The sequence below is a fragment of the Mastigoproctus giganteus genome, chromosome 6 (assembly GCF_048544385.1).
Source record: "Mastigoproctus giganteus isolate SK-2022 chromosome 6, ASM4854438v1, whole genome shotgun sequence".
Classification (NCBI taxonomy): domain Eukaryota; kingdom Metazoa; phylum Arthropoda; class Arachnida; order Uropygi; family Thelyphonidae; genus Mastigoproctus; species Mastigoproctus giganteus.
The window spans coordinates 144,028,434-144,055,198 of NC_143580.1; the positions used below are offsets into that span (position 1 = coordinate 144,028,434).

Below are 26,765 nucleotides of genomic sequence, written 5' to 3' on the forward strand. Positions count from 1 at the left end.
TGTGTGTGTGTGTGTGTGTGTGTGTGTGTCCAATGCGCAGTTGCGCTAGCACAGTTTCTTCTTTTCTATTTCCTCTCTGACTGGACTGCCACTGCTTGGATTCTCTCTTTATTTCAAAAAGTTTATCATTTGTTTCTTTTTCCCCTATATGTTTCAACTGTTCTTTAGAGGTCTGCTGTATAATACATTTATAGTCAACATAAAGTGTCCTGAAATTGAGTGAAATTAGATTGAAGCATTTTTGGCAGCTAAATCTGCCTGTTCATTTCCTGGGATTCCAGAGTGTCCAGGAATCTAACAAAAAATTATGCGGTGACCACGTGTATGAATTTCCATTAACTGGGCCCAGATTTGCTGTACCAGAGAATGATTGCTGGAGCATTTACGTTGTATACAATTCACAGCACTTAATGAATCGGTATATATGATGGATTGAGTATATGAGGCTTCTTATTTTCTCCAGGACTAATAGGATACCATATAACTCAGCAACATAATTACTATATTCTGAGGGGAGCTGATTGGTGATGATAGCATCCGGCAGGACTACAGCTGTACCAACTTTACTGGCAGTCTTGGATCCAGCTGTACATAACTTCTACACTGAGTGGAGTGGGCCAGATGTAACTGTCTGGTGTTAATATCTGGAAGATTATTCTTTCCCCATTTCTGATAGTATTTGTCAATATGTATCGTGGGTATTTGCCCTGGTTGGGTTTCCATGCTAGTATCCTGCAGTATGTTATTCATGTTGAGGCCCCAGCTTGTATTTAAGTCTGAAGCTTAATGCCAGATGGTTTCTTGAGATGCTGTTTAGTTTGATAGAGGTTTTCCCATTGGTGATGTGGAAGGCTGCTGATATTAACGGCATAATTTAGGAGAAGAATATGTCGTCGGAGGTGTAGTGCCAGTTCATGGGCTTCCATATACAGACTTAAAATGGGAGATGTGCGAAAGGATCTCAGTGCAACTCACAGTGCACTATGATGTATGGGATCGAACCATTTCAGTACACTTGGCCTGGCGAAGGGTATGCAAAAGATGCATAGTCTAAGCAGGATCTAATTAATGAGCAGTATATATGTAGCAACATGTAACGATCTGCACCCCATGACATAGAGGAGATTACTCTGAGAATGTTTACTTTCTTAAGACAGCTGGTGCGAATATATTTTATATGTTCAAGGAAGTTTAGTTTTTTTTATAAAGTATTATACCAAGAAATCGAATACTGAGCTGAAATGTAATACAATGAGAGTCTAACTAAAGGTCTGGATCAGGATGTAATGTACATTTACAACAGAAGTGTACTGCAGTTGTTTTCGATTTAGAAAATCTCTAACCATTTTTTTTTGGCCGAAGAGATTATTCTATTAATGGTACCTTGTTGTCTCTCAATAAGTTGCATATTTTTAAAAAGACATGAGATGGCAAGATCATCAGCATACAGGTATGCATCAACTGTGTCAGGTATACACTTGGTTATAGAATCAATCGTGATGGTAAAAAGTGTGGCACTCAGCACTGGGGAACTTCCTCTTCTTGTACGTATGTTCCTGAAAGTGAAGAATGGAATTGGACTTGAAAGGATCTGATAGCAAGGAAGTGAATAAATTTTGGGAGATGACCCCGAAGACCATATTTATGTAAGTCCTGAAGAATTCCATATCGCCAAGTTGTATCAAAGGCTTTTTCAATTTCAATGCATATAATCACAGAGTGCTCATTTCTTAGAAAAGCGTCCTGAATATTTCCTTCTGCTTTGATAATGAGATTAAGCATCGATCTACTTCTTCGAAAACCATACTGTCTTGGACTCGGAATGTTTTGAGTCTACAGGAACCATGTTAGTCAGGCATTAACTATTTTTTCCAATGTTTTTCCCAAGCAATTGGTTAAGGAGATAAGCCAATAGTTTGCAGGATCTGTGGTCTTTTCCTGGTTTTGGGAAGGATAGCACATAAGAATGGCACCAGCTAGTGGGGTAATATTCCTCTAAGAAAATTCTATTATAGAGTTGTAAGAGAACACTTAACGATCTTTCACTTAAATTTTGCAATAAAAAAATTACTGTGCAATAAATTCCATCAGGACCCAATGCAATGTTCTTCACTCGTATGATTGTTGTTGTTGTTTTTTTGGTTTTTAGGAGCATTAGCAACTAAGGCCATATTGCTCCAGGGATATGCGGTGGTCATTTCCTGACCTTTCCGCATCCTCCGTATTTGGTGGTCACGGGCTTGAACCCCGGTATAATCAAAAAGCGTGTGCTACGCACTGCTGCTCCTGCCCAACTGGCTACGGAGGCGCCTCACTCGTATGAGCGCATTGTGCAATTCAGTTATGGTCAATGGAAGATTGTATGAATGTAAAATGAAAGTAGAAACTGATAATTTACTAAATTTAAATAGACAAATTGGATAGCTACCTGGCAAAGAAGAAAGGCTCAGGATCATTAGTGATATTTTAATTAAAGCCGGCAACAATTCTATGAGGAGGTGCCAGATTTATAAGAGAGTAGTGCCTTGCTAGAATCAGATTGACTTAGGCAAGGAGGAGGATTACATGTACCAGGAAGGCGTACCAAAGGGCAAAGAGATTAAGATTGATGGAGGAAATTGAGATTTTGAAAAGGCAATATGTGCAGCTAAGGAGAGAATATATGGATATGATACAGAAGAAGAAAAGGGGGTCATGGCAACATTTGATTAGTAATAAGATGAAGAAAGATGTTTGGAATCTACCTTATAAGATGATTTTCAATAAGATAAAGATGGTTTGTTTGTTTGTTTTGTTTTTTAGGAGCATTAGCAACTAAGGCCATATTGCTCTGGGATATGCGGTGGTCATTCTCTGACCTTTCCGCATCCTCCGTATTTGGTGGTGACGGGCTCGAACCCCGGCCTAATCAAGAAGTGTGTGCTACGCACTGCTGCTCCTTCCCACCTGGCTACTGAGGCGCCTAAAAGATAAAGATGGTAAAAGTGTATTGTGCAGTAGTAGAAAGGTGGAGAAGGAACTGACTGGATGTCCTCCATAGAGAGAGTGAACTTCTTCAAAAGATCATGCGACGTTGGATAGTGAGATACAGATTGATATAGGGAGGAAAAATAGAAATTATGAAGGTTATGGAGATGGAGAGAAGCAGGACTTTATTATGGAAGAATTAAATTTAGTTTTGGATATACTGACTAGTAAAATATGTTGTGGTTAGATGTATGGTATGCTCATTTTATGCTTTAATTTTTCTCTTCTCTCTCGTTATACATTCAAATCTTCCTCATAATCTCTGTCCTAGATTACTGAAAGTGCTCAACCCCCAGTCAGCTCAAGAAAAAAATTGGCATAATAGTAGCTGTTGATATTTTCTACATTTTCAGCCAAAAATTTATATTTTTGTAATGAAATCCGTAATGAAGTGAAAGATGATCTCTGTGGAATAAAGGGTGCCATTTTATCTCTCATGTTAGACATATCTCACCTTATTTTTATTTTCATTTGTGTATTTCAAATCATATTTTAATGTAATACCCCTTTTCTTCCAGGTAATATAACCCTCTTCTCCTGTATAATTTAACAAAATTTTGGATCTAAACTTCTTCCCCAATCTTATTAAAGTACCTTTATACCTGGGGCTCTTTCTATCAAGACAGTGCACTGGCAACACTGTACTGTAATCCACATCTTCCCATTTGAACCTTAACCACATATTCTTATTTTTAATTTGTACAAATCATTCTTTTCAGCTTTACACTGCAATGTATAATTGAAAATTTTAAAATGTAGTAAAATTTTCAATTATACAGAGACTGATTATTGCAATATGAAGAGTGCTATTATGCATATGTAAAGCCCTGACTCATTTCTTCAACCCATTTATACTTCTATATTTCATTAACTATAACTATAAAGTTTTTCACTGTATGTGCTAAATAAAGTACATAAAACCGAGGGTATACTCAGACCCACAGTTTTATTTAGTTACCCTAAGGTGTAAATTAGTCCTTGAGTATGGTGAGGGAAAGACCAAAATCCATTTTTTTTATTTAACTTTTTTGTTTCAATTACCAAAAGCATTTTCTTATTAAATGAAAGGGTTATTAATATCAAAAGAATTAAATTAGGGAAAATCAATTCCTCAACTGCCCAACCCAACATTAGAGCCTACTTTCGTGCATATGGTTGAACAGCAGGAACACAATGAGCAGTAGGCTAAGGTCACACAGGTGATGGTTATTCTCAGTGATTCTATTATCAGGAAAACAGGAAATATATTATGCAATAAGGATAAGTGGAAAACAACTAAGGGTGCCATTTTGTGTTCATCATCTTATATGAGCACAAAAGGTGACACTGTTATATATGTAGATACATATATAATATACATTGATAACATACATACATATATAACATACATTGATAACATACATACATATATAAGATACATTGAAGTATTAATATATAAGCACAGATAAACCAAAGCTTTTTTAACAGATATTAGATTATAATCAGAAAAGGACACAAGCAAGGATTTGAACCTACAGAGCTTGTAATTTTTCAGCCCATGAAAAACTGTGCAAGACACACTGGGTAGATTTTTTTTTAAATACGGCCTGCACTTGTTGGAGACTGTTAACAATTGAAACAATAGATGAAATGAATGTATCTCATCAATTGCAGACAAGATACTCTCAAATAGAAGGGATGAATGAACATTAACAAATGATACCAAAGCAGATTCAGATGGTTCTTGGTTTTTACAGGTAATAATTTAATGGCAGCCATAAATAAAAATGAAACAATTCTTGCATTGGTTCTATTAAATCATGCACTTGGAGAACAAGGAATGCATTACAGGACTGCTATGAGTGCTAAAGGAACTACCAATTGGATGGACTGTGCAAGAACCACTAAGACCACATATAGGCACACATTTACTTGTATTATAAAATAATGATAGAAGCACAAGAGATAAAGTTCGTGTACATTAACATTACAGCCAATAACTGTAACGTTCCAAATAAAGTTCATGTACATTAACATTACAGCCAATAATTGTAACGTTCCAAATAAAGTTCATGTACATTACAGCCAATACAATTTAACAAATATTTCAATATAATGAAAATATTTCCAGATCTCATCTGACTTCCTTTATTATTCGTGTTATATTTATTTATTTATTATTAGCCATATGGTGCAAGGAAGCCTGAGGCTTCTGTTGCACCAGTCAAAAAAAAAAAAATAGTTACCCTGAGAGAGAGAGAGAGAGAGAGAGAGAGGGAGGGAGAGAGAGAGAGAGAGAGAAAACAAGAGTCTGAAGTAGAAGGGAATCACCAAGAAAGAGAAGAATGACGATATCCAGCTCAGGACCCTGCAGTGCCAGCCCATACTCACCAGATGGTGAGCCCCATAATGTTTGAATGTTTCCTTTAAAGAAAAATTTGGTACAATGAATTATTTTAAAATTTTACTTATATATAGAACAGCTTATATATAGAATATGTCGGTTTTTAATGAAAGACAAACCTCACATGAAAATTAACAATTCCACTGTGGTGTATTTAGTAAATATGACCATGCGATAACTCAACTTGGGGGGGGGGAGATTTTAAAAGATGTGGCCAAAGAAAGACATGACATCCGTTATTCTATGAAGATTAATGACATAATTATAGTCTTTCCCTAACTATATCCTCTATTTTAGTATGCTGTAAATATTTCTAAATGGTAATGCTCAAATCCTCCTTAGCTTACTGTACAAAATGGTAGCACTCACCAGCACAATTCAACAAAAAACACCAGGGATGATATGTGATAATGATTCTGCATGTTAGCAATTTTATTTATTTTTTTTTATTATTTAGTTATTTATTCTAGAGGGGAGTAAAGGAAACCATACTCTTGCACTAGAAATTCCGGTAAGTGGTTCACTTCTTCAACAAAAAAAGTTTTAGAATTAGTAATCTAATTCCACTTGGTGCAATCTAATTTTTCTCATACAACATTAAAATAAAAATTGAAGTATTAACATATGAGAGTAAGTTCTACTGACTGTAGCATATTTCTGAATTATGCACAGACTTTGAGATAATGTAGATCAGGGATTTGTTTCCAATCTGCAGTATGTATACCCCTAGGGGGTACAAGAAGCATTTCAAGGGGTACAGGCATCATCCTCTTGGAGACTGAAGAAAAGTTTATACAGTAGAATACTTCTAAATAAAATATACTTTCTTACTCTCACAATAAATATTCTTAATTCTCTAGTACATTTTTATCAATTAATTTATAATTACAGTAAATCCTCGCTAATCTGGATTATTTGGGGGGGTCATCCCGATTAAGCAATAATCCGGATTAGTGAAGCAAAACATAGCACTAAAAGGCCAAAAAACTAAGAACACAAATAAATGTAAAATTTAATGATATAGGTAGTGCTAATGAAAATAAATAAAAAAATTATCACTGTAGGGCCTTTATTTAAAAACTATAAAAAGAATACATTTATCCACTGATAGAGGGATGAATGTATTGTCATTTGTCTTTTTACATTTATCAGGTGGCATTGCACACCTACACCACTTGATCATTGCTGTGAATACCACTTAAATACAGCTTCTTCCAACAACACTTCTTTTGGCTTTTTAATGTCTGTCTGTCTATTTGATACACTGCTTTTATCATTCCCCACATTGAATTTTAAAGCATATGACTTTATAGATTCTTTTTGTTTTTTAATACCTGACACAACCTGTTGGCCAATACCAAATTCTTCAGTAATTTTTTTTTCCAGGAACACCATTTTCAAGTTGTTCTATCACATGGAGCTTGTTAATGATAGTTAAAGTAACATGTTTTCTTTTTATTCAAATTTAATTCTTTAGAACCCATAATTATATAAAATATGTTTACATATGTACATATGTCTGTCTCAGAGTCAACAATGAAACTGAACAACACACAAAACAATGCAATGTATGTTCCATCTCTCTCTCTGTGCAGTCAATCAGCACGCAATCAGAGTTACTCATCTGCCTTCCTAAATCCTGTGTGTTTTTCAAAGTACTCAACTGTGAACAGAAATTTTCATATTTCGATCCAGATTATCCAACATCTTAACTGTAAGCAGATTAGCAAGGATTTACTCTATAAAGTTCATATTTAAGTAAAGTATGAGAAACTATCATTTATATTTTACAAAAAATGCAGTAGAATATGTTTCTTTAATTAATGGTTCTTTCAAAATAAATTTGAGTGATATTTATTAGAATGAAATTTTTATGCAATGAAATCATTCATACACCTCTGAAAAGTTCACTGTATTTGGGATCTTACTGTACTCTTTTTAATTGGTGGGAACGAGAGTAGCCTTATGTAGGCAAAGTTTTTACTGCTCAGGAAAATAGAGAAGTTTTTTTGTTTTATTAACTTAAATTGGCATATTAACTTATTTTCTAGAGTAACTTTATATTCCTAGTTACGATACTCAGTTTAAATTTTAACTTAGTTAGAGATTTTGTAGTTTATTACTTAGTATCGGTAAGGGTATCCAATCTATGTGTTTTAACCGCTTTATTGACCAATTGTTATATTAAATTATTTTCTATAAATAGCTTATAGACCTAGTCAAGATCCTTGGTTTATTCTGAATTGAGACGGGGAGATTTTGGAAGTTAATTAATATTTATGTGTCCATAGACTAACCATTCGTAACTTGCCATCATTGTTATACGATACAACATTATATTCTGAACTAGATAGCATTAGCTTAGTATATAATATTATCAATTAATCAGTAAAATTTATTAACCTTGTTAAACTTAATTGTCAATTAAATTGTACTTTTAAACTAAATACATATACCGACTTAGATTTTACAAATGTAACATAATTAATTAATACATAACTTGATACTGAAGTTATAGAAACTCAAAGATAATAGAAAAAATATATATAGATATATATAGTGTTACAACTGAATTGGGATACAAGTTTAGGGTTATAATTTTGTACTGAAATTTAATTGAAATCAAAACACAGCATAAGGAAAAGTCTTGCCTGACCAATTTGATTGGATACTATGATGTGATCACAAAGGAACTGGATGCAGGGAATAACTCTGATATCATATATTTGGATCTTAGAAAAGCTTTTGATACTGTTGCAATGGAAGACTGCTGAAGAAATTGAAGCAGTGTGGCATTGGAGGCAAATTGCTGCTATGGATAAAGGGATGGTTGAGTGGGAGAAGACAGAGGGTGGTAATGCAATGGACAATGCTCATGGTGGACTAATGTTATTAGTGGAGTCCCTCCGGGTTCACAGTGTTGGGTTCATTGTTGTTTTCTGTATTTATAAATGATATTGATGATGGTATATCAAGCTTAATGTCCAAGTGGACGATACAAAGGTTGGCAGAATTGTTAAGGACACTAATGACAGTATGCTGTGGAAACAGGATCTAGAAAAGTTGAGCAGACGGGCTGAGGGGTGGCAAATGAAGTTTACCATTGACAAATGTAAAGTACTACATATCGGAAGCAGTAACCCCAGAGTGACGTGTCAACTCTGTGGTACTACACTGACAGTGGTAGAGAATAAAAAGGACCTGGGGGTAATGGTGCAGACAGATATGAAGTTTTCTGAGCAGTGCACACGGTCTGCAAGAGTAGCTCATAGTGTCTTGTCAATGATATACAGGAATTTTTCTAGCAGGGATAAGGAGGTGATTATCCCTTTGTATAAGGCAATGGTCAGGCCACACCATGAGTACTTACTTTCAAGGCCTCATTTTAAGAAGGGTGTAGAGTTGTTGGAACAAGTACAGAGAAGGGCAACAAGATTAGTGAATGGAACAAAGGGTTGCTCTTACGAAGAAAGGCTTAAATTTTGTAAATTACAGTGTCTGGTGACTAGGCACCTACAAGGTGATCTGATTGAGGTGAATAAAGCCTTGAACGGTTTGAGCATGCTCAATGCTGAAGGGATTCTTCCTCTTGCTCAGAATAATCACCTGAGAGGGCATAAATTCAAATTGAGGAAAGACATTTGGTGGACAGATGTGCAGAAGTTTGCCTTTAAGCCAGCGGATAGTTGGTTGGTGATACAGACTTCCATCCTTCGTTGTGGAAGCTGATAGCCTAAATAAATTTAAGGCTGAGCTGGATAGGTATTTGGAACGAATGGAGGGGTGAAATGAGAGTGTTTTTTTTTTTTTTTTTGGCTGATGCTGCATAAGCTTGCTTTCTTGCATCATATGCCTCTACTAATGCTAAAGTCATCACTGGTAATATTACAAAAATATCATATTGATAACATATCGTCACTCTGACAGGGAATGCAGAATCTAAATGCAGCAATTACAATATGTGTTTAGAAAGAATAGACAACAGGATGGGGAGATTGCTCTTTTTTAAGAAGAAGAACAACACAGATTCTGAAGTACAAAAACTTGAAGACACAGGTTTCAGTATAATCATGGATCAATTTGATTTGACACATGCATTTGGAAAACAGAATACAGTACATCTTGGACCAAATGCACATACAGTAATGATCCAATGAATAGTGATAAAATTAATCAATATATAGATAAATAGCACAGGCCACTAAATCTAAACATCTTACCTTGGAGATTTTAATTTTCCGGGTAGTGTTCAATTTTTGGACTAGCTGCTTGGTTGGTATCAGAAAACTTTTCAATTTGCTAGAATAATGCTTTATATAAGAACATGATGTAACCCAGTGGTCAGGAGCGAGAGTGCACAGCACACGTTCCTTGAGTGGACCGGGGTTCAAGCCCATGACTACTAAATATGATGAATATTTGTATTGATGATTTATTGTAAACTCTACTGACTTGGTTGTCGTGCCGGAGTATAAACAGAAATTTATTAACATGTTAGACAACAAGAAAAAGAAAATTTCTACCCATAAGCTTTGCAACGTCTCTCCTAATGGAATTGATTTACAAGGCTTTCACTATGAACTCCTTGTTATTTCTCAGCAGAACTGCAGATTTAATTCTAACTTACAACTTATCTCAATAATCCTCTGCACTTAAGTAAATCCTCAGATTTTCTGCTCTTAATATCATTAGTACCAAAGTATACAATAATATCACCTATTATGGCATAAAAGATGATAGATGTTCCACAATTCCATGAACTTTTGTCCCTAGCAGTCATACCCTAATCCTATTTCACCTAACCTATTTACAAAATAAATTTCCCATTTCCCTGACAACAGAGTCACTAACATTAGCTACTTCCTACAGGAACTAAGATTTCTGCCAAAGAGGATTTGTTCTGTCATTTGATTTTTTTTTTTTTTTTTTTTTTTTGATTTGGCAGTTGTTGGCGCATCGGCTTCTGTGGCCATATTGCACCTCCCAAGGTTTTTGCAGTACTTTGATCCAAGCCCGAGGCGGGAATCGAACCCGCGACCTTTGGGTTGCCGGGCAGGTACTTGACCCACTCGGCTAGCCCGGTCGGCTACTGTCATTTGAAGCACAAGCTTAGTCTCCCACTTTGTGCTGCCTGGCTGATGATTGATGGGGCCCTCTCTTTTTAATTTCTTTGAAGATATCAACCCTATTCTTCCAAGCTCTCATAAGAGCCCATCAGAATATTGGACTCTTATAAAGATATCCCCTTTGGCTGCATCATGTTTAATACAGTTAATTCAGCAAAAATGAGAAAAAAAAAAAAAAAAAAGCACAACAAAAGCAGCTCTGATTCACAAAAGAAATGCCATCAACGGTTCCTTCCAGAGTTCAAAGCATTCCTGCCACTTTCTCTTGTTTGAGGCAAGATTCTAGCCTAAATTTAATTTAAAATTACTGCATGAACTAAGGGATAAGAGTATAATAACTCAATGCTATTCTTAAATTACCGTATTTCCCCATGTATAAGACACACCTTTTTTCGAAAAATTTGGCATCTAAAAACTGGGTGCGTCTTATACAGTGGTTGTAGTTTTTTTTTTACTTGCATTTCCCGCTTGTTGTCTTTGCGGTCATTGTTTCGCACTTGTTACTGGTATATTAGGTTACGTTTTGCCACGTTCTGCCCAGAAATGGCTCAGAAAAGATTTTCGTACAGTCCTGAATTCAAGTTAAAAATGATCCAGTTTGCAAAAGTGAATGGAAATCGTGCTGCTGAACATAAGTTTGGTCCTCCTCCAACTGAGAAAACAGTCTAAGACTGGCTACGGGAAGAAGAAACCCTACTGAAAACGCCACGGCAGAAGAAGGCCATTAGAGGCAAGTCAGCAAAATAGCCTGATTTATAGAAGGAATTGAAGATATGGATTGAGGAGCAAAGAGCAATTGGAATTCCTGTCCACAAAGATGGTCCAGCATGAGGCAAGATGAATTGCTGATGAAAAAGAATTTACTAATTTCAAAGGTTATTAATTCACAATTGGTGCTTCAGGTTCATGAAATGGAATGGACTAAGCATAGGTACACGCACCAGACTTGCCCAAAAGATGCCTGAAAGCTATGAGATGCCTGAAAGCTATTTCATCGTTTTGTCATGCAATGTCGGAAGACACATCAGTTTGAGTTGAGACAGATTGCAAATATGGACAAAGTCCCCCTTCAATTTGATGTCCCAAGTAACAGAACTGTTGATAAGAAAGTTGTAACTGTGAAGACAAGTGAACATGAAAAGAGCCATTATACAGTTGTTCTAGCTTGTTGTGCTGACGGAACCAAGCTGTCTCCTATGCTGATTTTCAAATGCAAAACAATGCCAAAAGAAGACATTCCTCGAGGAGTGATTGTCCACGTTCATGACAAGGGTTGGATGGATCAGGATGAGATGAAGATTAGTTTGACAAAGTTTGGAGCAGGAGACCAGGTGGGCTCTTACGCAAACCTGCCCTATTGGTGCTTGATCAGTTCAGGTCACACATAACAAAAAATACAAAGATTGCTGCAGAGCAAAAAACAAAACTTGCCGTCATACCTGGAGGCTTGACATCCCAGCTCCAACCACTTGATGTCAGCATTAACAAACCCTTCAAAGCTGCCATGAGAGACGAATGGAACCAATGGATGAAGTCTTCTGGGGACAATTTGACACCAGCAGGAAGAGTGAAGAAACCAACTATAGGAGAAGTTTGTACCTGGGTGAAAAGATACTGGGATAATATCAAGATTGCGATCGTTGTCAAGTCATTTAAGAAGTGTGGCATTTCAAATGCCATAGATGGAACTGAGGATGAGGCAATAAATGAAGACAGTGATTCGTCATCAGACACAGATGAGGACAGGCTAATGGATGGGAGTTTTGACAGTGATGAGTTGAATGAATTTTATGATGAATAAAACTTGAGTTCAATAACTTTATGTAATACATTTTTTTTTCAAATTTTGGGCCCCAAAATTAAGGTGCATCTTATTCATGGGAGTGTCTCATACATGGGGAAATACGGTAAGCTACAAAGTACATACTGCACTATTCCATTTCTAAAGAATACTACTGACTTTCTAAATGCTTAGTGAATACAAAAATATGCCAACCTACATGGACCTCTGAAATATTTATTTACTACAATTACACTGCAATTGGTACTATGATGTACTACACCACAATATATTAGTTATGAGATACAACGATCATGCCTAGAACCTTTGTGTTTGTGTGGGGAACTATGAACTGAAATTCTTCGCTTAATATTTTTGACAATTTCATGCTCTTTAGGATGTGGCAGTTCCTTTGTACAGACCAGTGTTTGTTTGCTTCGAAAGAATGATTCTCCATGCCATACCAACTGTGCTGTTCCAGATTATTTCATAAACATGAATGTATAAAAATTGGAATTTCTGGCACAGAGTCCCATGTTGAAACCCAATTTCCTTAGCCACACATACCATATGTGGCTAAGGAAAATCATACAAGGATTTTTTGTATTATATCAAAGTTTAAAAAAAAATCAAACATATACCAATAACTGTTAGGTATATATATTTAATTGAAATATGCAGATCTTTACAAGGCAGAATAAATCACTAATTGCAAAACAAAAGTTATTTGAACTCTTTACCATTATAGCAGCAGCTCGCACTTCAACAGCAGGATGGTGTGCAACAACTATTAATACTTCAGGCTGGATGATACTCAAAATCTGTTCTGACATATTATTAGGTTCTCCATTAATTATTATGCGAAGGAGCTTGAGTAAACCTATCAAAAGATTCAGATAAACTTTCTAAAAATAATAACACTGAATGAAAAATTTATAAATTAATTAAATAAAAAATCTAAGGGATCTAATGAAATCTGAGGGATATAAATAAACAGACTTTTGGATTGAGCAGTGTGTGTTGCAATGTACTGACTTAAATGAAAGCACGTAATGCTTAGAAATCTATTCCATCAGATAACAAAAAGAGTTATATCCTTTGCATAGAATTCTTTTGATTCATCAAATTAAAAAATAATAAAAAAAAATAAATTTTTATGGCCTTTTCATCAGTCTAAAAATATGGTAAATACAGAAGAATAAGTAAGATCTGTATAGAGGGAATGTTAGCATTTCCCACATATCTGTCCAACTGGCTTGGATAATATTAGATGTAAGGTTTTTGTATGGTCATAAAACAAGACAATGCAATTTATTAACATGCCTATGCACTTATCCCTAATGGTCTATCATAATTGTTATAGATTTTCACAATATTTCTGGGCATTCATCCTAACACCACAAGAGAAACTGGTATATGGGAAATAACATTCTTCAGCCAGAGAAGAATGAATGTAACCTTCCCAGTGGTGGGAATGTTGGAATGAACAAACCTTTTTGGGTGGAGCAGAGCATGCATGATTTTAATGCTGGCCTGTACATTTAGGGTGGAAACACTATTATCACTTCACAGACTTCACTCGTATACATATCTAACATCAAATGTGGAGGAGCATTATTTTATTGCTTGGAGAGCACTGTTCTTATTGGCTGTATTCACAAGATAACACGTCAGGCTTCAATGCCGAATGACATTGTCAGGAAGTCAGATTTTTCGGTTCGAACAGAAATTTCATTAGGCGTGACCACATGACAAGAGGAAAATGAAGGAAATGATAACAGAAAATTAAATTAGAAGTAAATGATCTGTTTTGAGTGCACAAGTAAAAAAATCTGAAAACAAATAACAACATCAAGGAGGTTGCTCTTGTGCCTATTCCAAAGCACCCTCCACTTCGACCAGCTACTCGGCAAACTCACTGCAAATGTCCAGTCACAGGGATGCTCAAAAATGGCCAAAGGAGGAAAATAGACCAACAGAATTACAAATTGAGAAGACGAACAAGTCGTTCATTTCAATTTGCACAAGTCATAACAATTTGTTACAAGTTCAATTTTTAGGGTTGAGAAGTAGTTTTTTGTTGTTATTAAAACTTTTTGTTTCGTATTTTGACCGAACAAGACCTTATTCAAAATTAAACTTGCAGTATTTTAACTTTCCTTTAACATATAACTAATTTTTCCTTGGCGCTGATTGAATTTCGAAATTGCATATTTTGCCTTCGAATGTCATCCTTAATTGAATTATATAGGAAATTAAATTCTTCTTTATTCATCAGTAAGTACATCGTGAAACGATTTTCATCTTCTTCTAAGTTCTGCAGTAAATGATGGAATTCGCCTTTTTCTGTTCTCTTCCAGTTGATGTCGTGTATCCATTGCATACTCTTTGGTTTTCTCAGCTATAAGAAAAAGGCATGCATTTTCTAAATCTTCTTCAAAATCTGAAGAGGAGGATGAACTGTGGCAATTCATTTTGTTTCAGCTTTCCTCAAAGAGAATGACACATATACAATGATACAGGTTGCCAGACGTACCCCTTTTGGAAGTATAATAAAATTTACAAGATACCCGTTTTTTAACGGGTATCTTGGACCTGGGGGTAATGGTGCAGACAGATATGAATTTTTGAAAAAAGCAGAAATCATAAAACACCCTGTTGAGATGATTATTTAGGAAGAAAGAATTAACCGGTGATAAGGTTGTTGTTGAAATTCACCCTTAATTAAAGACTCAAATACGACATTCTATCCTATTTACAAAGAGCATTGAAGAATATTCATATTATGCTTACTGTGTAACCTTTTACATTCTACTTGACCTCTTTTTTATTTTGTTGTAATGGTTTAAGGCTCAGGTAACAAACTTTTTTTACTTAAAATTCCCAATATCAATATTGATTTGCTGTATGAAGAATATGTTCTGTTGAAATCATTCTGTAGAAATAGAGACAAAAGACCTCAAAAATACCACAGATGTTTGGATAAAAATTTTAAATGCGTACGAAGTACGTAATACAGAAAAAAATATTACTTTTGTTTTTGCTTTGCCTCATTCAAATGCAATGAGTAAGCAAGTATTTAGCTCAATATTTAATACATGGAAAAAGGATAGAAATAAATTAGACCTAAAGAATATTGAAGGACAACTGTTGCAGAAAACCAATCACAATACGTCATGCAAAGAATTTTACATATTATGTACTAAAAAATGAAAAACTTAAAGAAAATTCACTCAAATGAAAAGTATTGCTAGGTAAATATTTTCTTTTTGATAAAATAAATCAGGTTTATTAAATGTGTATTGTAAACAATTTGTAAAACATTTGATGTTAATATTTACAAAAGTTTCCTTTAGTGTTTATAACTTTTGCAATAAAATTTCCCGAATTAAAAGAATTAAAGCATGGGCTATAATTCGGTTAACTTTCTTTAAATTTGACTAATTTTGCATTCCACGAACTTGTAAAAATCAACGAAATATAGAAATAAAATGGTTATTATTAAAATTGTTCGGTTTTCTGCAATAACCCCTAAACGAGGAATGAATACCCCAAACATAAGCATGAGTACCTCAAGATCAAATTTTTTATGTGGCCACCGTACATTACAGTGACGAGGTTTCATCTCCGACCGACTTCGCAGTTTACACTAAACAGGGACCATAGAGTACTGCTCTGTGACAGGGATATGATGAGATTCACGTGATGTGATAATAGTGTATTTCTGCCCTTAGTCACTGAAATATAGCTATGTCACCACAAGTCATCATCATCATCAGCCATTTTCAATCCACTGCAGGATGAAGGCCTCTCCAGCAACTTTCCAGTTCCTTCTGTTTTGAGCACTGGACATCCATTTACTACCCACAAACTCATGAATTTCATCTATCCATCTCCGCCTTTGTCTTCCAGGTTTTCTTCTAGCTCCTCTTGGATACCATTCTGTTATTTTCTTAGTCCATCTGTCATCATGTCTTCGAGCTATGTGTCCTGCCCAAGACCATTTTAGTTCTTTAGTTTTGATAAGAATGTCCTTTACTTGAGTTTGTTGCCTAATCCATGTGTTTCTCTTCTTATCTAACAGTCTGATTCCCAATATGATTCGTTCCATTCTTCGCTGTGTAGTTCTCAGCTTCTCTTCCATTCTTTTGGTGAGTGCCCAAGTTTCGCTTCCATAAGTCATGGTGGGGAGTATACATTGGTTCATTATTTTACGTTTCAGACAAACTGGAATATTGCTCTTCAGTATGTGACTATATTTCTGAATGCTATCCATCCAAAATTTATTCTTCTCTTGACTTCCAGCCATTTATCATTATTACAGCTAATAACTTGTCCCAGATAAGTATATGACTCCACCTTTCCAATTACTGCTCCTTCAATCATTATTTCCCTTTCTGCGGCATACTTGTTCATCATTACTTTTGTTTTAGCCATATTCATCTTTAGTTCAAAATCCTTACTAGCTGTGCATAACTGATTAAGATTTTCCTCTAATTCTTTGGGATCATGGCTTATGACCACAATGTCATCTGCAAATCGTAAATGGTTTAGGTACTCTCCGTTCACATTGACTCCTTTCTGCGACCAGTCTAATCTTCTGAAAGCTTCCTCAAGGGCAGCAGTAAACAGCTTCGGAGATAGTGTCTCCTTGTCGAACTCCTTTCTCAATTTTAAATTTCCTACTGTCTTTGTCTAGTCTAATAAAGGATGTAGCACTCTCGTATATTTTCTTCAAAATCATAATATATGGGGTATCAATGGCTTGTCTTTCCAGTGCCCGAAACATTGCCTTATGCTGTATGGAGTCAAATGCCTTTTCATAATCCACAAATGCCAGGCATAATGGTGTTTTATATTCATTTGCTTTCTCCATTAGCTGTGATATTATGTGAAGGTGATCCATAGTTGAGAATCCTGTCCTAAAGCCAGCTTGCTCTTTCGGTTGATTCTCATCAAGTATTCTTTCTAATCTGTTAGTAATGACCCTTGTGAACAACTTGTAGATGTGGGATAACAAGCTAATTGGTCTATAATTTCCAATTTCTGATTTATCTCCTTTCTTATGCAGCAAAACTATGATTGCATTATTCCACTGCTTAGGCGTCACACCTTTTCTAATGCACTTTGTGAAGAGCCTTGCTAGTTTTTGTGTTATGTCTCTTCCTCCCAATTTTAACAACTCTACAGTAACTTCATCTTCCCCCGGGGCTTTCTGATTCTTCATTTTCTTCAATGAATGTTCTACCTCATCAGGAAGAATATTGGGTATGTCGTATGTGTTGCTACTTTGCAATCCATCTTCCCCACTGATGGCATCATTCCCCTGCTCTTTGTATAATTCTCAATAGTAGTCTTCTGCTATTTGAATTATGCCTTCTCTGCTGTTTATAAGTACACAATCGCTATTCTTCAGTTTCAGTATCACTTGTCTTTCTGTATTACTGCTCATGGCTGCTGATTTAACTCCTTTGTTTTCCCTTAATGCTTGTTCTACTTTTCTTGTGTTAAATCTTCTTATGTCCCCTCTAAGTCTCTTTCTAATGGCTTTGCATAACTCAGTATACTCAATTTTCTCCCTGTCAGTGTTTTTCTTGCTTTTCATTTGTCGTCTTCGGTTCATCATGACAAGTGTTTCTTGACTAATTTTTTCTTCTTTGGATTTCTTTTTCCCTATAGGTTTCTTGGGCTTTCTCACTTTGAGAAAGTTCTAATATTCCTCGTCTATATCTTGGTCCTCAGCAGTCTGCAGAAGCTCATACTTGTTCTTAAGTTCCAGTACATACTGCTTTTTCTCCTCTTCTGTTATCTCAAAGACCTTTGTATTATTTACTCGAGTCAGTTTTTTCCTTTCCTTTCCTACATCTATATCAAGTGTACATCTTACCATTCTGTGATCACTTCCAACATTTACCTTATTCAGGACGGTAACATCATTCACAATATATCTTCTGTTAGTGAGGATGAAGTCGATTTCATTAGTAGTTAATCCATTTGGACTCTTCCATGTCCACTTTCTGTTCACCCTTTTCTTGAAAAAAAAAAGTGTTCATTACTAACAATCCTTGAGATTCTGCAAATTCCACAAGTCTTTCACCTCTCTCATTTCTTTCACCAATTCCAAAATTTCCTACAGTTCCCCTTTCTGCACTGTTTTGTCTTTTTCCAACCTTAGCATTGAAGTCCCCCATAATAATAGTGTAGTGGGTTTTCTGCTCATCTAGAAGACTCCCTATTTCGGTGTACATTTCTTCAACCTCCTCATCATCATGGCTCGATGTTGGTGCATACCTTTAGCTTGTATCTCTTAGAAATGTTGAGTATTAGTCTTGACACTCTTGGTGATGTACTTTTGAATTCCAAAATGTTGTTTTTAAAATCTTTATGGACCAGAAACCCAACTCCACCTTCACTCCTTTCACTGTTTCCATTGGTGTACAGCAGATTTCCACTTGATAAACTTAAGTTGTTGCCCATAATTTGCCCACCACAAGTTGTTGCCCATAATTCAGTAATGCACATAATGTTAATTACTGTTCCTCACATTTTATGCACAGATTCTGAGATAATGTGGATCGGGGTTCCCAACCTGCAGTATGCATATGGGGGGGAGAGAAGGGAAAGAAGGGTGGAGTCTGGTAACTTTGCAAATTTACAACCACTTGCCACTTGACAAGACCAATTCAGATCCAGCTGATGGAATAATTCCTACAGACCAAATAAATGAGGTTTGGACACAAACCCCTTTTCATATCAGTAGTATCAGTAATGGCCATATGGTGCAAGAAAGCCCATGGCTTACACTGCAGCAGCCAAAAAAAAAAAAAAAAAAACCTAATAATTAACAAAAGAAAAGGAAATTAAACCTATCATCCTATGTGCTTCCCTCACCCGAAGGTACTATCCAGATGACCTTTGAATTTCCCCAAACTGTCAGCCTCTACCACCCATGTAGGCAACTTATTCCAGTAATTTATAACTCGCTGGCTAAAATAAAACTTCCTGCAGTCCAATCTAAACATCCCCCCCCCGTAACTTGAATTTATGTCCCCTAGTTTTAGCATCATTTAAAATCTTGAAAATTTCATCCTCATTCATTTTACTGATGCCTCTCAGAGCCTTAAACATCTGAATCAAATCTCCTCTAAGGTGTCTAGTTTCCAAACTCCGCAACCCACATATTCAAAGTCTTTCTTCATAAGGATGCCCCTTTTCAAGATCTTACCAGGCAAGTTACCTGCTTTCAAGAAGCTCAATGTCTTTCTTTAGGTGCAGTCTCCAGACTTAAACACAGTATTCCAAGTGTGATCTAACAAAAGCCTTATATAATGGGATTATCACATCCCTATCTCTACTTGCAAAAGTTCGATAGGACCATGGGCCTTCCTTGCAACCTGTTTACAATGCTCAGAGATTTTCATGTCTGACCGTATCATAACACCAAGTCCCTTTCCTCCAGAACTGGGTTTAGCTGAACTCAACCAAGTGAATAAGTTATTTTGGGATTACTGTTTCCCAGGTTTAATACTTTACACATTGTTGGATTAAAGCGTAGCTACCATTTTTCTGACCATTCCTAAAGTCTATCTGAAGAAGCTCAGCTTGAATGATCACTCTACAAATGATCATTCATTTGTAGAGTGATCATTCATTTGTAGAGTGGTTAATGATCACTCTACAAATTTTAACATCAGCTGCAAATTTAGACGTCATGCCCTCTATCCCTTCATCAATGTCGTTTATGAAAATTAAAAACAACAGCGGTCCTAATACTGATCCTTGGGGAACCCCACTTCTTACATCAACCCAACCTGAGGAATAGCCATTTATCACAACCCTCTGCGTCCTGTCCTGAAGCCATCCTGCTATCCATCTAAGGATTTTCCCAGTGATTCCAACCTGTTCCAGCTTATAAAGCAACCGCTCACGTGGGACTGAGTCAAAGGCTTTGCTGAAATCTAAATACACAATGTCGAAATTATTCCCTAAATCCAGCTCATGAATGACCCTTTCAAAATAGCGAACCAGATTTTATAAACATGATTTTCCCTTTACAAAACCATGTTAAGTATCCTTGAGAATTTCAATTCTATCCAAATGATCCTGAATTCCACCCTTGATCATTGCCTCCATGATTTTCCCTACCGCTGAAGTCAGACTGACAGGTCGATAATTTCCCACTTCACTCTTAGAACCACCCTTATGTATGGGAGATACATTGGCACTTTTCCAATCCAACAGAATCTCCCCAGAGTCTAGTGATGCTTGCATAATTAGCCTCAATGGCTCAATGCACTCACTTGCCGCCTCCCTTAAGATTATAGGGTATATTCCATCAACTCCAGGAGCCTTAATGGCCTGTCAGCTAGAAAGTTTTTTCATTAAATAATCTTGCGAAATTTCAATATCATTAATTACATATTTTTCAACTTCGCTCCCGCAATTTCCCATTGCCACAAAAGGTTTTTCTTCTGTAAATATCGATACAAAATAACTGTTGAATTCATCTGCAACGGCAGCTGGTGTATTTAATACTACCACTTTCTCTTACGTAAAGGTCTGCTCTGGTTTTTCCTGCTCTTCTTGGTATTTATATATGTGAAGAATTCCCTATCCCCCCTCTTTGCTCTGTTTGCAAGCGATTTCTCATAAACTACCTTTGACAGTTGAACCTTTTCTGTGGCTCTATTACAGATCATCTTGTAGCTGTTATAGGCTTCATTACTTTTTATTGCTCTCTAACTTTTCCATGCCACCCTTTTCTGCTCAAGTAATGTGGCAACTTCACCATTCATCCAACTTGGAACTCTCTTCGTGGAGTATTTTTTAAATGGTAAATACGCATTCAAGGCGTCTGTGATTAATGTTTTAAAAGCATACCACAGTTCAATTGTATTCGTTCTCTGTGCAATATCTACTCGGTTAATAGGGGCCATGTAGCACCTTAAGGCATCGTAATTTCCTTTTCTGAAATTGTAACCCATTCCTTTGCCTTTTACTACTGTTACCTCTCTCTTCATCATTCACCGTAGAACTCCGTGATCACTTCCTGCTGTTGGTTCCTCTACTGTCAGCCTGTTATGTCATCTGATTCACGGATGATGAGGTCTAGGATATTCTTTTCTCTAGTACTTTCTCTGACATGTTGATACAAAATAACAGTCATCTAGTTGATTTAAAAATTTTGTTCCCCATGTCGAGTTTCCTTCCCATTTTCTCCAATCAATTAAAGGTAAATTGAAATCAACCATAATAAGACATTGATGCTTACTTGCCCATTCCATTTGCATGTAGAGGCTTTCATCATAATCTTCACAATCACCTGGTCTGTAGATTACTCCTACTCGCATTATACCTTTGTTTCCAACTATCTCACACCATACAGATTCTATACTAGCACGTGAAACGTCTGAATCCAGGAAAGCAATTGTGGCACACAGTCTGCTTCTGATAAGAAGCATTACCCCCACCACCCCTTCTATCTACCCTATCCTTCCTAAATATATTATACAAGCCATATTGAAACTCATCATCCCCTATTTCTGGGTGGCACCACGTTTCTGTATGCCCTATTATGTCAGTGTTACTTGTCCTAACCAGCAGTTTGAATTCGCTCATTTTATTGACGACACTTCTAACATTACTATATAAATAATTAAGACTTACTGTTCTTGTATATTTAACAACCCTAACACTGAAGTTTTTTAGGCTCTCTTCCCTGGCATTAGCTACCCTTTCACTTGAAACATTTTTGCCCCCAGAACATCTAGATAATATGTCCAGTTGGGGGAAACAGATAAGAACTCTTGAGGTATGTGCAAGAGTTACTTTGACCAATATTATCAGATATTATTAGCTATATGGTGCAAGGAAGCCTGAAGCTTATGCTGCACCAGCCAAATAAAAATTCCCAAGTTACCCTGAGAGAGAGAGAGAGAGAGAGAGAGAGAGAGAGAGAGAGAGAGAGAGAGAGAGAGAGAGAGAGAGAGAGAAGTAGAAGGGAATCACCAAGAAAGAGAAGAATGATGATATACAGCTCAGGACCCTGGGTGTGCCACAGTCCAAACTCACCAGATGTGAGCCCCTGGGATTATTGAATTAGAAAAAAATCAGTGACAAAAACCCAGTAAAAGATGAGCTAAATGATCTATGCAATAACCAGAAACTCCAAATTGATTTTCAATCAATGAAGTTAGAAAATTTTTGGTGTAACTTTGGAGAAGCATATCCCATTCTTACTAAATGCATTTGGAAGGCATCAATTCTATTTATAAAGTTATTTCTGTGAATCAGGATTCTCAATCCTGTTCTCAATCTAATCCAAAGCAAGAACAAATGGGAGGCTGGACACAATAAGCAGGTATCTCTTTCAAAAACTGTTGTCTGACAAGAAACAGAATCAACAGTTTCACTAATTTATTTGACTATGCTCTGATAAACATTTAACAACTTTATAATAGTAAAAAATGATGTTATTGTATACCGAATAAAGTACTAATATAAAATAAAAGTAAAATCTTTTAATTAATCTGTTAATTTATTTTCTTATGTGCATATGCATGGTAAACTCTAGAATTTATTTCCTTTCATATTGAATGGGGAGGACAGGAAATTTGACTAAAAGTCAAGGGAGCATTTTATACAGAGACCAAAAAAATGTGGGGAACCACTGATGTAGATGGTTATGAATAATTGTGTGGACATCTCCACAACTTATATCGGAGGGTTGCTTGCTCTCATACACATAAGGTTACACACTGACTAGCCTCAACTCTGACAAGGATATGTCACAAAAGAAGAGAGTGTAAAGTTGCAAGTAATGGTTACACAACTATCCCTGTTTAAATTTCTTGCAATACTGAAAAACTATTGCCCATATCAAGCAGTCATCCCCATACATGGCTATAACATGGCAATAAATACCTGCTGTCCTATCTATTTCAGCATACAAACCATACCGCTACGCAACTTTGGATGAATCTACATTATTACATGTGCAAGATGTACTGTAACTATGCACATTGTGCTGCAAGTCTCTCTCTTTGTGTGGTTTCTCTGCTATTTATGCCTACCACCTAATCTAGGCAAGGGATCTGCAGCATGTTATACATGCACATTCCTCAATTTATCATATTCGATCAGATCAGAACATAAAACTTCTGTTTCATTTAATAAACCCTTACAAAATAACTTAACCTGGCAGTTGCAGTGAGGACCTCACAAGCGCTGCTTTAAATTAATATTCCCACATTAACTGTTAATCTAGGATTAAAATTCTGAATTTTTTTCTACCTTGCTAAATGTAGTGAAACTTTTAATGCAATAATTTCTGAAGTGATTTCCTTAGTTTTTTTTTTCGTATAGATATTGGGTGCAAGAACGAGACATGTACCCAGCCAATGGTTTTGCAACTGTTTGGATTTTGTATGAAGAATGACATGATTCAAGGCAAGCATCGATGGTGTGTTTGTTTAAAGTTTCAGATTAGTTGTTTTTCTCACCCACTATGTCAAATAAACATCTACAAACTTACCCTAGTTGTTTTTGAAAGATTTATTATTATTGATTTCACAGTACAGAGATGATAACATGAAATCTGGTATTGTCGCAAAATGAAAAACAACATCTGTTGCTTCTCTGAGGGAAGCAACATATGTAATTTCAAATTTAGCACACTGTGAAGGGTTGGAACTTGGAAATAAATTCTGAAATAAGTCTGAAAATGGAAGGAACTAACAGTGGAACAGGTACTCTGTCTGGCCCCTTCCTAAGCACCAACAATCGACGCTCCCAAGCCAACATAGGCCCATTGCTTGCACCTCTGTATTGCTAAAAATTCTGGAGAAAGCATTGCTACCGTCTGTCACCCATCAAATTCTCCGTGACAGTCCTCAGCAAATACACTATGGGATATCAGGAAGGTCAACTATAACTAACCTTGTAACAACCACTCTGCACATCTTAGATGCCTTCGAACAAAGACAGGAATTGTTAGTTATATATCTTGACATCCATTCCGCTTTTGATGCCATCTATATACCTAATCTCCTACGTCTCTTAGAAAACTACTTCAATTTTCGCGGCGATGTTCTCTGGTTCCTAGAATCTCTCCTATCGAAGAGGACCCTTGTTCTAAAGATCGGAACAAAGACCTTCACGCGCCACATAACTGCCGGTGTACCTCAAGGGGGAGTCCTGTCTGGCATTCTCTTCTCAGCAATCATGGTGCCATTTGTGACCAGTAAGTGCAATTGGATCACATATGCTGACGATGTCAAGCTCCTTACTAAAATATCGCCATCCAACTCGGCAGCCGAAATCACTCAGCAAATCACTAGCAAACTGCAGGACATGGCTGACTACCTCAATACCTTCAACCTCCAAATCAACCCCCTAAAATCAGCACAAATAACTTACTCTCTAAAGGGCAGCCCAACAACGTTGGAGCCTGTGCTTAACGGCTCCTCAGTTCCAAGTGTTCAAAACACACAAAGATCTGGGGGTCGTCTTCGACTCCAAACTATCTTTCAGCGATCACATAAACCTCATACAGTCGAGGCTGAACTCACTACGCTGGGTCGCCAAACAACAGCTGCTCCACACCACCGACCCACAACTGGTAAAAAGATACATTGTATCAATCCTTTACCCGACAATACTGTATGCTTCAGAGATATGGGCCTCGGCCGCCGAATCCAACATCAAAAGAATATTCTCTGCCGAATTCTGGCTTCTAAAATGGGCCAACAGCAAACTCCACCTTCCCCCAGCTCTCAGATCAACGCAGTTGGCAGAAGCTCTTCAACTACGCAGGCTCCGGTCCTACATCGCAGAAAGAAGGCTGCTGTTCACCATCAAGATGGCCACTGGTAAAATTACAGAGCCGAACTTCTGGGATCACTGCTCTTGGCGCATTCCTCCCCCTTATCTCCGGTCTTCAGCACAGCTGCTAGCAAACCGTAACCGGCTAGTACTAACCGACAGATTCCTGCCAAAGCAAATGCTGCCCTCACTGCAAGCCATCGACGGGGACCTCCAAGAAGTGGTCAATAATAAAAAATACAGGAAGGGTATCCTCGTCGGACTGAAAATGTAAAACTGTGCCTTGTTAATAATCTGATTTATCTTTTTTTCTCATGTGTATCTCTTTTGTAAATATGTTTTTTTTAACCCCTGGCACCACCATGCCGTGACGGGACTAATTGTATGTCTATCAATTGCTGCAATTAAAGATTCTATTCTATTCTATTCTAGTATCAAATATACATAATGTTTTTTTAATTTTTTTAATAATATCTATAAATATATTAAAAAGAAATACATGCACATCCACAGTTTGATATTCTTTAAAATTTTTATATATTTTTTTAAAAACTTAAACATAGAATAAGAACAACAATCCATTAATAAAAGATGAAACATTGACACTGCTCAAACAGAATTAAAAAAAAAAAAAAATTAAAAAGAAAATAGGCACATGTTAGGTGCTCTTTTACTGTCTTTGCTACAAATGGGGGCAACACCACTTCTGGGTTAATTAAAACGATCATAAGTAGCATACCTGAAGCAACTGCTGCACGGCTATTGAATATGTCTTCACTTTTTCTTTTTGTTAGATATGTGCTATTTGAAATTAAATCCTTTTCTTCTTTTTCTTTCATCTGGTTCTGCACTTCAGGAATACTTTCATTGCTGGATGTAAGAGGACTGTCATAATTATCAAAATTTTTTTTACTTGGATCAACATCAGTTAAATTCACACTTTCTTTAAGAATATCGGAAGATTCTGTGTAATTACTAAAAGGAAACTCTGAACTGGCATCAGACTTCTTGCATTTCATGGAAGTTTCATTATCTGGAAGTTCTGAGGAAAGAAACTCTACTGATAAATCATTCAAAGTTATTACATTACTTGTGCCTTTAGTAAATGTATTTTGTTCTGGCATAGTTTCTGATTTACATCTGCTGCCAAAAGAATCATTAGGAATTGCATTGTCTTCTAAAGCACCAGATGATTCCATCTGAACCTCTCTTGACACCTTTGTTTTCCTCTTTTTCTTAGCTGCAAAAAAAAATACAAAAAGAGGGTAAGGTAACGCATTCAATGATATTATATTGTCGAAAAAAATTTGTAATTAAAAGTAAGTTTATTCTACAGCCAGAAAAGCATGTTTCCAAATGTAGAATGCTACCTGAATCTCTACATCAAACTAGCTAAAATAAGTAAAGGGGCTGTATTAAAAAGGTCACTTAACATGGTGATTAACATTTTGATGCTTAAAGCAATGGAGACACCAAGGTGGATCATTTCCCATGAGTAGGTGGAGGAGGGGCAAATAGGTATGTCCTATGGACATAATATGTGGACATTGGAGTGCCAAATTTTCAAAGCCAATTTAAACTGAAAGAGTTTATTATGGAGTTGAGAGTACCATAGTGCTTTGGATTG

General features: G+C 36.4%; 1 protein-coding gene across 1 annotated transcript in view; it reads right to left on the bottom strand.

Moving 5' to 3' along the window:
* Window positions 1–26,765, bottom strand: part of LOC150084631 (lysosomal-trafficking regulator-like) — a 686,318-nt gene that overhangs the window by 156,183 nt on the left and 503,370 nt on the right. Inside the window, exon 23 of the mRNA XM_090376308.1 lies at window positions 13,057–13,196. Within this exon, the coding sequence (XP_090232434.1) occupies window positions 13,057–13,196 (140 nt within the window). The remainder of the gene's footprint in view (window positions 1–13,056; window positions 13,197–26,765) is intronic.